General features: G+C 34.9%; 1 protein-coding gene across 3 annotated transcripts in view; it reads left to right on the top strand.

Moving 5' to 3' along the window:
• Positions 1-16,027, top strand: part of FSD1L (fibronectin type III and SPRY domain containing 1 like) — a 65,933-nt gene that overhangs the window by 10,503 nt on the left and 39,403 nt on the right. For all 3 annotated transcript variants that reach the window (XM_032635889.1, XM_032635890.1, XM_032635888.1), the window contains exons 2-5: positions 2,849-2,944; positions 5,518-5,649; positions 8,346-8,447; positions 15,960-15,982. In XM_032635889.1, the coding sequence (XP_032491780.1) occupies positions 2,849-2,944; positions 5,518-5,649; positions 8,346-8,447; positions 15,960-15,982 (353 nt within the window). The remainder of the gene's footprint in view (positions 1-2,848; positions 2,945-5,517; positions 5,650-8,345; positions 8,448-15,959; positions 15,983-16,027) is intronic.

Here is a 16,027-nt window from a genome sequence, read left to right as displayed (position 1 = left end):
AGAAAACTCCGTGCATTATGGTATCTTTTAGTTCTTTTTTGCCTCTTTCTCAAAGTTTCTTATCCTGCCCTGGTATGTTGCTTGCCATATTTAGAAAATACTTTAAAAAAAGTTCTACCGGACTTGCCTCCCCTTGCATACCTCCTATATTAGGAACACATTATCCCTGTATAGATCTCTTCCCTGGGTCTTACCACCTAGAGAAAACTTTAACCTCATGTCACATACACAGGCTAGGGTAAAGTTTCAGAACTCAGCTTATGTAGTCCTGCTTTCAGAACTTTTTTCTTGGAATACCAGAATTTCTATATGTGTTTATATTATGTCAGATTCTTGAATTATTTTTTTAAAATGATACTCCTTTCTTTTTTTTTAAACATTTATTTATTTATTTGGCTGCGCTGGTCTTAGTTGTGGCACACAGGATCTTTTAGTTGTGGCATGTGGGATCTTTTAGTTGTGGCACATAGGATCTTTTAGTTGTGGCATGTGGGATCTTTTAGTTGTGGCATGTGGGATCTAGTTCCCTGACCAGGGATCGAATCCTGACCCCCTGCATTGGGAGTGCAGAGTCTTACTTAGGCATGGGACCACCAGGGAAGTGCCAGATTCTTGAATTATAATAGTTGTATGTGGATAGAAGTTAAAATGTTACAATCGAGTTCCTTTACCAGAATTTCACTAATTTCAGTGGACAAAGCTTAAGCTCAAGCTGTGATTCTCCAAGAAAATTCCAGTGATTTTATATGTCATTGAAGAGTCTTAGCAAACCAAAATATTAAAACAATATGTAATTTATTGTATGGGTGTTTCATATAACGGGCAAATTGGTTAGGTTTAGAGGCAGTATTCTAAAGTGGTAAAGAGCATGGGCTTTCGAGATAGACTGAGCATAATCATTCCTTTACAAGCAGTGTCACTTTGGGCAACCTGATTGAATCTCTGTTTTCTCATCTATATAATATGGATGTAACCCTACCATTGGGAGGGTTAGAAGAGGATGCAGATAGTCAGTCTATTAACCTGAAAAGCCCAATCTTAATTGAAGCTTACTGTACACAGGCCGAGGACTGGCAGAACCATTTTTACTGTTCCATTGTGTTTTTTAAAGTATATAGAGAGTCTGTCTTGGGTGAATACTCGAAAGACTCTTAAGTCTTCTACCCTCGTTTTCTACATCTCTGTACTACCACTCTCGTCCCTCCAGCTGTGCCCACCCCTCCCCCAGGTACTGGCTGCATTCTGCGTTGTCTTTGTACTCAAATCTCCATGTACCTGTTTCTGGAGGGAACACCGAGAGGATAAACAGCTAACTCTTTCATAGCATAACTTTGTTGTGTTATTATACTAAAAAAACAACAGTGGTGAGGATGGGAAGAAATAGTATTGGTAAGTGAAGCAGAGAGCCTTAGTCTGGCCCAGGGATGATAATACCTACTTATCTCCAGGGATTGTTGGGAGAATGAAATGAGAGCTGTAATTATTTTAATTTTTTTACTATAATGCTTTATGAGCATTTATATGAAATGTTATCCCTTTATCAGATTATTTCCTGAGCTCTTTATATTTAGCCTTTTTTTTTTTTTTTTTTTGCGGTACGCGGGCCTCTCACTGTTGTGGCCTCTCCCATTGTGGAGCACAGGCTCCGGACGTGCAGGCTTAGTGGCCATAGCTCACGGGCCCAGCCGCTCCGCGGCATGTGGGATCTTCCCGGACTGGGGTGCAAACCCGTGACCCCTGCATTCGCAGGCAGACTCTCAACCACTACACCGCCAGGGAAGCCCTATATTTAGCCTTTTATCAGTTTTTGATAATATTTTGAGGAGAACCTTTATTACACAAAATCTTATAGGAAATTATTAAAATATTTATGTTTGTAGGTACTTACGGAAATAAGGCTTGTACTTCTGGGAAAAATTATAAAGTGAAAGTACTTGCTTTTGATTTTTACTGAGAATACAAGTACCTTGTTTGGATTTTGCTTTTACTACCCATGAAGGGTTATTAAACAACTGGACCTGTGATGTACAATATGACAGCACTTGTCACATGTGTAATAAAAAGTGAAATTAATTCATGTTAAAATAAATTTAGTTCCTCAGTTGCTCTATCCACATTTCAAGAGCTCATTAGCTTCATGTGACTAGTTACTACCATATAGAACAGCACATATATAGGATATTTCCATTATAGCAGGAAATTTTATTGGACAACACTGAAGTAGAGAGTATGAGAAAGTTAAATAATCAAGTGTTTTATTTAAATAGGAAGCATTATCAAAAAGTCTGAGGTATTTGCTACTAAAATTACCTTATTTATTATGGTTCTATAGCATCTGTAAATATTGCAATGAATGTTGTAATTGTAACTGCAAATGTATTATCTACTTTCATATTTCTAAAATATGTTTTTAATTTTTATAAATAAATGTCAAATTTTATAAATAAATGTCAAATTTCAGTGTCTCTGCTTTTATTCCTCATTTCCTGATGTTGATTAGAAGTTTCCATTTATTTTTGCAACGTTTAAGGATTTGGTTCTGTTCGTTTGCCATGGCCTTATGACCTAAAGTAACAGTCTTTATGTTAAATAATATTGATCATCTTCAGTGTGAAAGATATGGTAGTAATTAAGTTGTATACTAGGAATAAGAGGTTGTAAAACAGTACCAATATATATCCCATCTTTTGTAATTATAGCGTTTGAACAATGAACAGTTTTACGTTGCTCCTGTTTATTATGTAATATACTCTTACAGAGTTTGTTTAGAGAGTTGTTGTTATAAAGTTTATAACTTTCTCTTTTAATAAAATATCATAGTGTTTAAAAAAACTTTTTTTTATCCTAGGAAGCTCTACAAAGGATCATTTCAACTCTGGCAAATAAAAATGATGAAATTCAGAACTTTATTGATACACTAAATCAAACACTAAAAGGAGTTCAGGTATGAATCTGTTTTTAAAAAAATTGTGTGAATATGTCACAATTAATGATTGTTGGGTCGAATCAGAAGTATAAATATACACTGTCAACTATAGATTATAAACTAATGGAGGTGAGAGCAGGGTTTTTAAATGGCAGATAAATAAAAATGCTTTATTTGCTATTCCCACGTTCTCCATGGAAAGATCAAATAGTAAGGGAAAAAGAAAACTCTGGAATATTGCTAGGAATATTATAATGTTCACTTTTCTTCCGTTCCGTTTCATGTTTGTCTTTTCTAATTCCAATTAAGAGCAAATTGTACCTTTCCAAAAGTACTGGGAAGCTAAACATTTCTTTTACTGTAAATAGTAGAAGGAAAATGTAGATGGTATGAGGTCCACTTGCAGAACTAGATGAAAGTAAGATATAAAAGTGAAAGGTAAAGTGCCCATTGAGGAGAGAGGGGAATACTTAAGGAAATGGTCCCAGGTATAGGTGGATAATCCATACTGTAAATAATCAAATGTTGATTGTGGAAGAGACCTTAAGATAAGCTGGTGATGCTTTCCCATGAATGTGCTTTAATTAATTTAAGGGTCATTTCTTTGTGAAATAAACATAGAAGATTTCCAGGATACTTGTAGACAGTGAATCCTTTCCTGTGGTTTTTGTTTGGTTCAGCCTAGGTAATTGCCTGGCCTGTTAAACCTTATGGTCTTGTATTTTCTTTACTTCTGAATTTGCTGTAATTGAAGTTAGTTAATTATAATCTTCACCAGTTTAACTGTCTTTCTCAAACTATTTTATTGGAAAATTTGGTGACTCCACTAATCCAGTTTCTTTAAATAAGCAAAGCTAGTGGTTCTAAAACTCGTGGTCTATGGACAAGAGAATCATCACATTTGAAATCTGTAAAAGGGTACCTTTAGATAGAGCTAGCTCACACTGTTTTTCTGATTGACAGATTATTAGGACTTTACCTTAGCATCCATAAAAAAAATAGAGGGGGAATTAAGCTACACCCTCGTCACTGAAGATGGGAGCATAAGCTGTAGTGGACGAGAGACCATAAGAATGTGCCAGTTGGTTATTGAGGGGAAAGAGCGGTCCAGTTCCTTTTTACAGATGAAAAAATTGAGGTCCAGGAATTTAAGTGGCTTGTCCAAGGTCACACTGTTACTGAGTTAATGTGGAATTAATTAATTCCACATTAATGTGGAATTTGACTTAGGTCTTCTGCCTTAGGACTTAGGACTTAGGACTTAGGTCTTCTGCCTTCCAGACTGCACATTTCTTCCTCCACGTCATGTTCTTACTACTGTAAAGAAACTAGTAAAATGATTAACACCACTTTTGGCAAGACTCCAGTGAGATGATGTCTGGTTTTTATAAACATTTTAAGTAAAAGTTTGGATTGTAATATTACAGTAGATTTTGTGTATTAGTTTTGTAAACCAGTGCCAATTTCACTTCTCTTAGTTGAATGATTCATCTATGTTGAAAAATGCCTTAAGATGATTTCTTCTATCTCATAATTGTTGCAAGTGTGAATATCACTTATCAAGGGATTTCACAGATATTTTGTTATTTCTTGTTGAAATAGCGTCATCTTGCTTAATGAAGCAGTGAGGAACTCTTGGAGGTCAACAGACTTTATAAACAGATTTTAGTTTATAAAATTTAGAAGTTTGACTACAGATTCTAGTCAGTAGATGATTTCTGAGGTTCCTCCTAGCACCGAAATTCAGTGTTTGATAAATCTCTTGGGACCCAGTAAGGAATTAATTAGTGTTTTAATTCTGCTTATCTTATGTAAATGCAGTGTTTTAGGCAACCTGAAAGATTTAAAAATTTGCGCAAAATCAGCCCCATCCCTATAATGCCCAGACTATTTCTCAGAGTTACAGAATCAAACTCTCTGGAATATTTTATTAAAATCTGCTTCACTGATGATTCTGATACACACCAAAAGTTGAGAACCACTGGCTTAGGGTCTGCCTTAGAGCCTAAAGGTCTGGACAAAGTTGACAACCTTAAAACAAACTTGCACATTGTCCTGTGGAAACAGTCTTATAAAAGGTGAGGAGAGTATGGGCTAGTTCATAAAAGGCTACTTAACTCATAGCATTGCTGAAGTAGAGCTATCAGCATTAGCAGCCTGCTTCTTGGATTCATCTGTTTTTTTTTTTTTTTTTTTTTTTTTTTTTTTTTTTGCGGTACGCGGGCCTCTCACTGTTGTGGCCTCTCCCATTGCGGAGCACAGGCTCCGGACGCACAGGCTCCGGACGCACAGGCTCAGCGGCCATGGCCCACGGGCCCAGCCGCTCCGCGGCATGTGGGATCTTCCCGGACCGGGACACGAACCCGTGTCCCCTGCATCGGCAGGCGGACTCTCAACCACTGCGCCACCAGGGAAGCCCGATTCATCTGTTTTTAAAGGTGTATGTCAAATATTAGAATTTTAATTATTTTATGATATGAGGCTGACATTAGATTCATAGTATGAATCTATTCTCTTCTTTGATAAGTACTATATCTTTTAGTTTTTTAATGTTTGACAGCTCTTAAGTAAAATCTTTGTTTATTAAACAGGAAAATTCTTCTAACATACTTTCAGAGTTAGATGAAGAATTTGATAGTTTATACTCCATATTGGATGAGGTAAAAGAAAGTATGATTAACAGTATCAAGCAGGAGCAAGCTCGTAAATCACAGGAGTTACAGGTGAGATCGTGCAACTATTTAAATATGAATTTTAGTCTGTATAATGCTTGATTTATTGAAAGCAAAAATTAGTGAATTTTTTATATAACTGTACTGATACCTTGTAGAAGAATGATTCTTTGTTTTGGTCATAGATATCGTTTTTTTAAAATTGTGATAAAAAACCTAAGATTTACCCTCTTAACCATTTTTAAATGTACAATAGTATTAACTGTATTCACATTGTTGTGTAACAGATCTCTAGGACTTTTTCATCTTGCAGGACTGAAACTCTATACTCATTGAACAACGCCCCATTTGCCCTTTGCCCCCACTGCCTGGCAACCACCATTGTATTGTCTACTCTAGATATCTCATATGAGTGGAATCATACACTATTTGTCCCTTTGTGACTGGCTTATTTCACTTAGCATAATGTCTTCAAAGCTTATCCATCTTGTAGCATGTGTCAGGATTTCCGTCTTTTTTATGACTGAATAATATTCCGTTGCATGTATTTACCACATTTTCTTTATGTGGTATGTCCATTTATCTGTTTATGGACATTTGGGCTACTTCTGTCTCTTGGCTGTTGTGAGTAATGCTGCAGTATACGTGGGTGTATATTGAAATTTTGATAATGATTGCATTGAATTTGTAGATTGCTTTTGGTACTATGGTTGTTTTAACAATATTAAGTCTTCCAATCCATGACCATAGGATGTCTTTCCATTTATCTGTGTCTTTAATTTCTTTCAGCAGCGTTACGTAGTGTTCAGTGAATAGGTCTTTTGCCTCCTTGGTTAAATTTACTGCGAAGTATTTCATTCTTTTTGTTGTTGCTGTGGTGGTGGTACGCGGGCCTCTCACTGTTGTGGCCTCTCCCATTGCTCCGGACGTGCAGGCTCAGCGGCCACGGCTCACGGGCCCAGCCGCTCTGTGGCACGTGGGATCCTCCTGGACCGGGGCACGAACCCGCGTCCCCTGCATCGGCAGGCGGACTCTCAACCACTGCGCCACCAGGGAAGCCCTATTTCATTCTTTTTGATGCTATTGTAAATGGGATTTTTAAAAAATTGTTTTACAAAGGAATAATATTTATTGTTCATATAGAAAATTTAGAAAAATTATAAAATAGAAAATAAAGATATCCATAGTCCTGTCACTCAGAAATAGTCACTATTTTTTCTTTTTTGTAATATACATTTAAATATATATATATAAAATACACATATGTAGGGACATTTTTAATAGAATTAATATCTTATGTATAATTTTTAACCTGGCCTTTTAATCACTTATTATGCCAGATACATGCCATTGAAAAGTCTTTGAAAACATTCTTCTTAATATTACCTATCAAAATTTGTTTAACCAATTCCCTATAGTTAGGTATCTAGTTATTCTGTTCTTTTTTTTTTTTTTTTTTTCTTTTCCTTTTGCGGTACGCGGGCGTATCACTGTTGTGGCCTATCCTGTTGTGGAGCACAGGACTTTTGCTCTCAACCACTGCGCCACCAGGGAAGCCCTCTTCTTGGTATTTTTTACTTTTATACTACATTGACTTACTCTGCCCTAGTGATCCTGTATGGACCATTTATACCTACCATCTTATTCTCAGTGATTTTGCTTTTATAAAGCTCTATTTCAAATGGTGGTTTGTTAATTCTTTGAAACTCATAAGACGCTTACTCATAGGAAGAGCAGTATTTTTATGAAATTGTAGTTAGGTTCTTAGAATGACACATGAAAACCTATTCTAATCCAAACTATGACTGAACTATTCTACTTTTCCAGAGTAAAACAGGGCACATCAGAAACCAATAAAACCAGATGTAGTTTATCTTTAGTTTGTATCGGAAGGGAAAATTAAGTAGATTTGAATACGGAATAGATATTAATAAATATTCTGAAGAAGAATCTTGGATACATTTAAAAGCTTAGAAATGGGTCCGTTTCTTTGTTTAAAGGTATCACTAACAGTATTTTCACATAACTGAGCTTAGTTTTAAATCTACAAATGATAATGTGAGAGAAGCGGGGAGGGGAGGGGAGAGAAAGAACTGAATAGGAAAGATTGTGTTAGGTGAAATTAACACATCAGTATAACAGAGCGTATCACTGTAACAGTTACCATTTTTTGTTCCTGTTTGATTTTTTTGAAATCTAGGTACTTCCTATGTTATCCAGTTTTGGAAACTGTAAATTAGCATTTATAGGAGTATGTATTACTTGAGTAATGTGATAAGTGGAGTACTAAGATTGTGCTCAACTGAATGTACCTGTAACTCGATTCATGAACTTTAGCTTAATTAAATATCTTCAAGAAATTTTGTCTTCATTATAGAGGATGTTGCCTGCAGATGGATTATTTTGATATTTTACTTTAAATTTTCTGACTACCTGATTGAGAAGAATCTTTAAATAAATTTGACCCCAACCATTTATAATTGCTTTGTTTTCTTTTTTGTTTTTAAATGATGAGTATATCTTTATCTGTATGCAATTAAGCTGTTCTGGACAAATTATGGACAGTTTAAGATAATTAAAATTTGTTATATATATGACTAGTGATTACCTTGCTTCAGTACCTCTCTAAAATGTTTGTTCAATTATTGCTATTAAGATTGTAACGTTCATTGTAACAGTATATATTTAAAATTCTGATGACAATAGGAAATTCTATTTTAATGATTTTTTGTTATTCTTATTTTTAGAGTCAGCTTAGTCAATGTAATAATGCCCTGGAGAACTCGGAAGAACTACTAGAATTTGCAACAAGGTCATTAGATATAAAGGAACCTGAAGAATTTTCAAAGGTACCAAAAAACCAACCAAAAAAATGAGACTAATCCACATAAAAAGGAAAGTTTTGTTTAAAAGAAAATGGTGTTTTCCCGTTTGATTTTGGATTCATTCAGTCATTTCTGATAGAAATTTTGGATTCATTCAGTCATTTCTGATAGAAAAGGCTTGGCAGTTCTTGTTAAGTAAAATGCTAGCTGTTCATTTATTCCAAAGCATGTACTTAGAAGTGTGTGTCATTGGGGTCACGAACAAATTAATTATTTGTTTAATGCTCAATTCAGATGAATGACGTTACTCTTTTTTTCAATTACTTCCCCCTTGGTCATTTATTTTAAAGGTACTTGTATACTTTAGCTGAGTCATACCTTTGTTATAAACATTTTATAACTAAGGAAAGAAGATTGATATTGCTATTAACATTCATAAAAATCTAAGTTGGTGTACCTTTCAATGAGCTGATTGGGAAAACATCATGACTTGATGCATATGAAAACATTGTGAAACTTACTAAATTTGTTATTAAATGTCCCAGTGTTCAGCTTAAGTAATTGTTTGAATGCTTTATTAAAATATGAAAATGTAGGTCCCTAAGGGGTATATTTGGTGTGAAGATACAAATAGTAGAGCAAGAAGACTGCTAATGTTTTAACCTAGATCCTGGTGTTTAAGAGATACTGAATTCTAGATTCTTATTCTTATTTTAAGTAGAGTCATTTTTAAATGATTACCAATTTATCAAATCATTTGATATTTGATATAGAATAAGTATGTAGACTATATAGAAAATGGCATGAAAGAGTGTGAAATAAAGCTATATAATTAGTAAAATATATACTGTGAAGTAGTCTTATCAAGATAAGGTATTTGAATTTGATATTTATTTTCTTGGTCTTTGTGGACTGTGTAGTGAGCTGCTTGAAAGGTAGCTTTATAATCCATGTGTGCCCACCAGTGATTTCATTTTATGATTTTTCTATGAACTTGAGGGTAGAAGAAACTTCCTTGAGAAGATAACATTTGCTGACTTAAATCCCTGCATCTTGAACATGAACTTTAAAAATTAATTCCTTTTGACTAAATGAATGGAAATTTCTTTTGCTGTAAACGAGTTAACCAATTAATTCTTGAATTTGGATGTCGTTGTAAGAAAATTCATCTTTGCACTTTGTAAGACTTATTATATAAAGGAATTATGAGGGAATAGTATCATACTTTAAATTATTCTAAAAGTATAGATATGTCACCTATTCAGAGGGCATTTATGTGATAACCTCAAATATCTGGAACATAGCAAAAAAAAAAAACATGCAGAAAGCAAAATATGTCTGAGTCAGCAGAATCAGTGTCGCACAGTTCGTGAGTGGCAGTTAATATCTTCTGTTCATGATAGTGTCTCAGAATCTGTTGACTATTAATATGTACATGGTACTACTAAGTTTTTAGGTTTTTTTCCTTTTTGTTTCCTGGTTGTCAACAGATTCCCCTTCTAGTGGAGTAGGGCAGCTGTTAATGACAGGCATAATCATAGCAGCAAGAATTAACAGCTGAGCACCTGAGAGCGGAAGAAGACAGGAAAACTATAAAATGTGGACATAGTACTCAAAAATAGCTTGAATCCAGTTGAATTTAAATAGGACCTGATGCTTGGAAAAACTGATAAAAGTTTGTTTCTCCCAAGTTTCTCTTTCCATTGACATTTTCAGAGTCCTTTCTTCTTCCTCTCAAAAGATTCTGTTCTCTCTTTCTCTCTCCTTTGTTCTTTCCAGCTTTGTTAAAACATGTTTCCGGTATACTGTAAATTGGAAAGGTTCTGATAAAATAAATCACCTTGTGGTTTAAATATATTTTCTTCATGTGCCACTTTGCTCTTATCTTACTATTTTGGTCTTGTCTTCCAGCATTTTGCAGTACTGCCTAGTAGCTTGATCCCTTTGGAGATGTGTTGAAATGAATTATTTGTCAGTGTTTCCTAGCCAGAAATCTGAGTTTATTGTTCAAGAAAAATGCTTAACTGAGAGTTACTTGCAATTGTTTTCTTAGTATATCCAAATAGTATCCAGATTATGGTTTGATTCCAAGTCAAAAACTAAATGTACTTTCCTAACCAGCTGCATGGACTCCAGGCTTGCCTCAGATACCTAACTGCTGACAGATTAGGGAAAGATGACTTGGAAGATTAATTATTGGACTAGGAGTATGTTGTTAGATATTTGGAAACAATTCTTTTAATGTATATTATTTGCAAATATCTCATTAAAGTGATTAAAGCAGATTAATATGAATAACTCATGGGGACAAAAAATATTGTAGGCTGAAATCTAGGCCATGAGTCCTTTTAGACTTCATTATCTTCAAAAAGAGTATTTTAAATACTAATATTTAAGTGATCATGTTGCAGTACATCAGCATGAGAATTGAACACAAAGCTATGTTAATTATTTACCAGCATTAGACAGTCTGAAAGTGAACAAGTAAAAATAGCACAAATGGAAAAGGATTTTAGAACAAATTTTCACTAATTTTTTTTAACTGTTAGAAGTTTGGTTGATAGTAAATATATGCAGAAAGATCACCAGCAAATGAGTTCTGGATCATTAGCTTTATTTCTGGTTGAACAAGTAGCCAAAGCCCCAGCAGACTTGGTTTTTCTGCTAATAACTGGCTTGCAGAACACTGCATGGATCCCTTAGCAAAATTAATATTCCTACCAACTCTCCCTCTCCTCCGAATTTAGAACTTGAATTTTACCTATGAAAAGAGCTGAATTTACGGGACATTTTCCAAGTCAATATAACTAACCAGCCACTTCATCCCAATCTTGCCACACGTAACTCAGTTGTCAGACAAGGAGGGAGGGAATGGTTACCTGCCCACAGGTGCTTACACTGGAGAAAAAAGTACAGAATAAGGTGAAAGGGAAACAGTCTTCTAGATTAGATCACAGATGAAAAGGGAGAAAGGATTTCGTGTATTTCCAACTTCTGACTCACAGTAACTCACCATTAGAATATAATTCAGCAGGTGTCAATCTCTGACCACTGGAAGGAGCAAATAAGGAGAGGGGTGGAAGCTCACTCAGTATTTTCAAGGGAGCAGACGTAGTACTGGCAGAAACTCCTTCTGTGGCTGCAGTCAGGAATTCTGGGAGAGGAGAGGACCACCAACAAAAGCATGAAGGGAATTCCCTGGCGGTCCAGTGGTTAGGACTCTGTGCTTCCACTTCACGGGGCACGGGTTCGATCTCTAGTCGGGGAACTAAGATCCTGCAAGCTGCTCGGTGTGGCCAAAAAAAAAACCATGAATGTTTCAGTTATGACGGCAGTTTAAAAACAAGTCTAAATATTTAAGAATAGCTCAAACTATAACTTTTCACCTTTACTTCATTTGTAGGTGTTTATGTCTTACAGAAATGCAGTCTCCTATTATGTAAATGTACTTAGTCATAGAGTACAGATGTATGTGGTACTGTATTCCATGGTTGTTTTTTTTTTTTTTGGGGGGGGTACGCGGGCTTCTCACTGTTGTGGCCTCTCCCGCTGCGGAGCACAGGCTCTGCAAGTGCAGGCATAGCGGCCACGGCTCACGGGCCCAGCCGCTCCACGGCACGTGGGATCTTCCCAGACCGGGGCATGAACCCGTGTCCCCTGGATCGGCAGGCGGACTCTCAACCACTGCACCACCAGGGAAGCCCTGTATTCCATGTTTATTTCAAGTTATTTACTAGGGTTTTGTGAAGAAGACTTTTAAATGATCATGTTTTTGGAAAAATAGTGCTTTTTATAAACAGATAAATATATGTATAGGAAATATAAAACTTCTAATGTTTGGAATCAACCAGTATGCAGTAGTTTTTTTTGAAATCTAGTATTTTTGGCCTAAGGGAAAATTGCACTTTGAAACAGTCTCTTATTTACTCTCTCTGACTGAGTCCCCTTCATTTTCCAAGTTAATCCTTAATATGGTATTTTTGGGGTGAAGGTAGAAGTCTTAGTAATATATTGTAAAAAGTATTAAATATTTACCCCCTAGTCATTTTCAGATTGTCTGAAAGAAACATTGCAAAATTATCTGTCCCAAATCTAATAGGATAATCTGAAGTATGAAACAATGTGAACATATAGACATAACTTGAAAAGTTTCCTCAATGTTGCGTGGCATTCACGTTTTTACTAGGAACTCTATTGGACTTTACTGCAAATCAAAATCAAGATAAATCTTCTCCTGAAAATGTGACATCTAGCCTTTGTTACATTCATTGTTTTGACAATGTTAGTATATTTTTCTCTCAGCAGTTATCATTCAGAAACAGATATATTCTTATTTTTGTTGCTGTTTCAGTGCTCTGATTTTAACAAACTTTTCCCTTGCTACCTTTCTCTATTTCAGCCTGTATTTTGGAGAATTAGATTGTTAAAATGTTTAATTTATTTTAGATAATTTAAAAAAGTCATTATCTACACATAAGATGGTTTAGGATGGAGTTTAGGGTTCAAAGATATCATTGTGCTCATCATTTTATAGATGAGATAATTGAGTCCTAAAAGAGTTAAGTGACTTGCTGGTTAATGTGGTGGGCTGAAACTCAGAGCTCTTAAAACTTGGTCTAATGCTCCTTATTTTTAAAAAGTTAAAAAATTTCTGCTCGTTGGGAAGAAATTTGGAAATCTCATATTTTGTTCTGTTTGGGTAAATGATTCATTGAGTACAGTAAGCAAGGTCTAAAACTTCTTTATTATTCCTATTTTAATTGTGTTTAGGAAACACTGTTTAATTAGCTCCTCCATATATGGAACTATTTCAGAGTACTTTGCTTCTAATGTCTTTCTATAAATGAGAAAAATGAAGATATTAAGAAATATAGAAACAATAAGATCTTAATCTTCAAAGGGCTGAAATAAATTCATGGAGGAAAGTAGTTTCTATATCTACTCATTGCAGATTGGGAAAAGATCTGGTTTAAATACTTTATATTTAATTGGTAGTGATAAAAAACCATTTGTGATTACTCCTCCATTATTATTACAGTTTTATTTAAGGAAGTTTGGTCTCAGGTGACAGATTCACATAACTGGTAAAATAAAGGGTCAGAATTGTAAGATTTATTTTAAATAACATTTGAGAGATGGAGGAAGGGAATCTCAGAGAGAGAGAGAAAGGAGCCATCTCTGATGATAAGAGAGAGAAATGAATTGTTGGCAAACAGGATTTCAGTAGAATATTGAAATCGAAATAGTGATTGAAATTGAAAATAGTGATGTTGAGCAAAGTAATATGACTAATGTTTCTTGAAGGCTTTCCAATAGTGTACACTGTCATAACCTAAAAATCTAAGTATTCACTGAGACCTCTTCATAATTCACGAAGTGGTATTATGTAGATACAAATAAGTGTATTGGAGACAGAGCAGTGGTAAATCCTGGGATCAGGTGGTACTCATTAAGTAGAGACGTTTAATTGACAAAAATGCATCACTCTTGGAACTGAAACTTAGAGGAATCAAGCAACATATTAATGTATATCTTTTGGACAGCTTTCTGCTTTGGGAGAAGAAATTCCAGGAAAAAAATTAAACAATCTATTTTCCAATTTAAGACATTTCTTGAAGTTGGGCCCTTATATTGAAATACCTGCATAATTTGAGACTTTCTATCCTTTTCTCATTGCACAGTATAACTTCTTCAACCTCTCCTGCATTTATACAGTGTATATACTATAAAATTTGAACCTAAATGAAAGAGGAACCATGGAGGGTCTCCAGTTTTACCAACTGGGTGTATTTATATATATAAATACATGGGATACATATATAAATACATATATAAATACATGGCAACAATTTTTCCTAGATTATCTGGCTTTTCATCTATTTTCTGGTTTGTCATGAACAGCCTAGTATATTAAACAATAACATGAAAGCTTTACATGCATGTGTACATGTGCACACTTGCACACAGATGCACTAAAAAAATGGCACCTTACTAAATTAATACTAGACACAACATGTGTAAAGAAACATCAAGTGCAGAGTCGAGTCTCCTCTCCCCCTCCTTTCACACTTGTATAAAAATCTTTGGTTATAATTCTAGCTATAATGACAATAATTTTTTAAAAATCAGTGTAATTAACTTTTTAAAGGTAAATTCGACATACAATATTAGTTTCTGATGTATGTGTAATTGACATTTTTTAACATTTCTTACTCCTAGTACCAAAGTAGGTACTTTGTACTTTTATGTATGACTCATGGCACGTATTATAGATGCCACAGAATTGGGTTGTTTGCTGTAGTGTCTGGAGCTTGGAATGCATCTTTAGAAGCATTAAGGACCAAATAGAATGATTAGTATACAAGGTCATGGAGTTGATTATGATAGTGATGGGATGTGCTCATTTTCTAAATCTCAATTCTGTTCTTTTTGTGTAGACAGGTATGCAGACCAGAATATTTTAGGATGGGTATAAAAATGACTAATACCAAGTAAGAACAATATTAGAACTGAAGAAGAGAGACAACAGAAACATTGCTGAATACATCTAATTAATGTTCAATTAAATTTAGTAGTTATTAAATATTACTATGTGCCGAGCTTTATGCTAGACACTGGGGTTAGAATATCAAGCATAATAGCCATGTTCTATATTAGATGTGTTGTTAATTATGATGGTCAGTGTGGGGAAAAAACCTTTTGTTGGACCTATTATATGGTATGTAAATTTAAAGGGGACAGCAGTTTCTGCATGTATTTTTCATCAATTTTCTGTGACATACAGCACTGAGTAATAGCTGTGCCCTCTTCCTAAACTTGTGCTAGCATTCTCAAAAAAATAAAAGATACCTTAAGTAGCGTAGGTTTAAGTTGGCAGCTTCTCTGAAGTCATCTGAGGGAAAGACCCTATTGCTAGAAGTGTTTCTTTGGTTTCTCCTTGTCTGAATTTTTGCCATTACAACTTCATTTTTTGAGGTAAAGGATTGTAGAACTGCAGCCTAGTTTTATATGTTAGCAGGCAAGCTCTCAGAATACAAAGTCCTTGCCCAGTGAAGGCAAGTAGAGAAAACTTGGAAGAACCATTTATGAAGTGGTGAAAGAGATCTCTGAAGAAAAATTGAAGAGCAGATTTGAAATGTATAAGAAAACCATCAGAATGCATAGAAATGTGTGCCCCATGAAGGAGATTGATTGTTCTGGTTGAAGAGTGTCAGACTGAATGAAAGTGGAGGTGTGTGTTGATAATCTTAAGGTAAGAAAAAACATTTATAGTCATCTGGAATTAGTTTGAAGTGTTAAATTTTCCTCCTTATTTTAAGGTGATTTATATCGGGACTGGATTTCCAACTATAGTTCTAACATCACATTATGCAAGCTGATGTGAACTGTACAGATTTCTTGTAATTTATGTTTTGGTGAATATGAACTAATCTATTTCAGGGTTTTTATCCTAACTTTTCTTGCATGTCACTGCCATTGAAACTTGCATGAAAAGCACTAACTGCCTTCTTTCTCTTCTCCCTGATTTGCTCCAAGGCTGCCAGACAGATCAAGGATAGGTATGGTATAAAACCTACGTTTTTATTTAAGTATCAACAGTGAAG

This window comes from Phocoena sinus, chromosome 6, assembly GCF_008692025.1.
Source record: "Phocoena sinus isolate mPhoSin1 chromosome 6, mPhoSin1.pri, whole genome shotgun sequence".
In the NCBI taxonomy this organism is placed as follows: domain Eukaryota; kingdom Metazoa; phylum Chordata; class Mammalia; order Artiodactyla; family Phocoenidae; genus Phocoena; species Phocoena sinus.
This window is presented reverse-complemented; position numbering and strand designations above follow the sequence as displayed.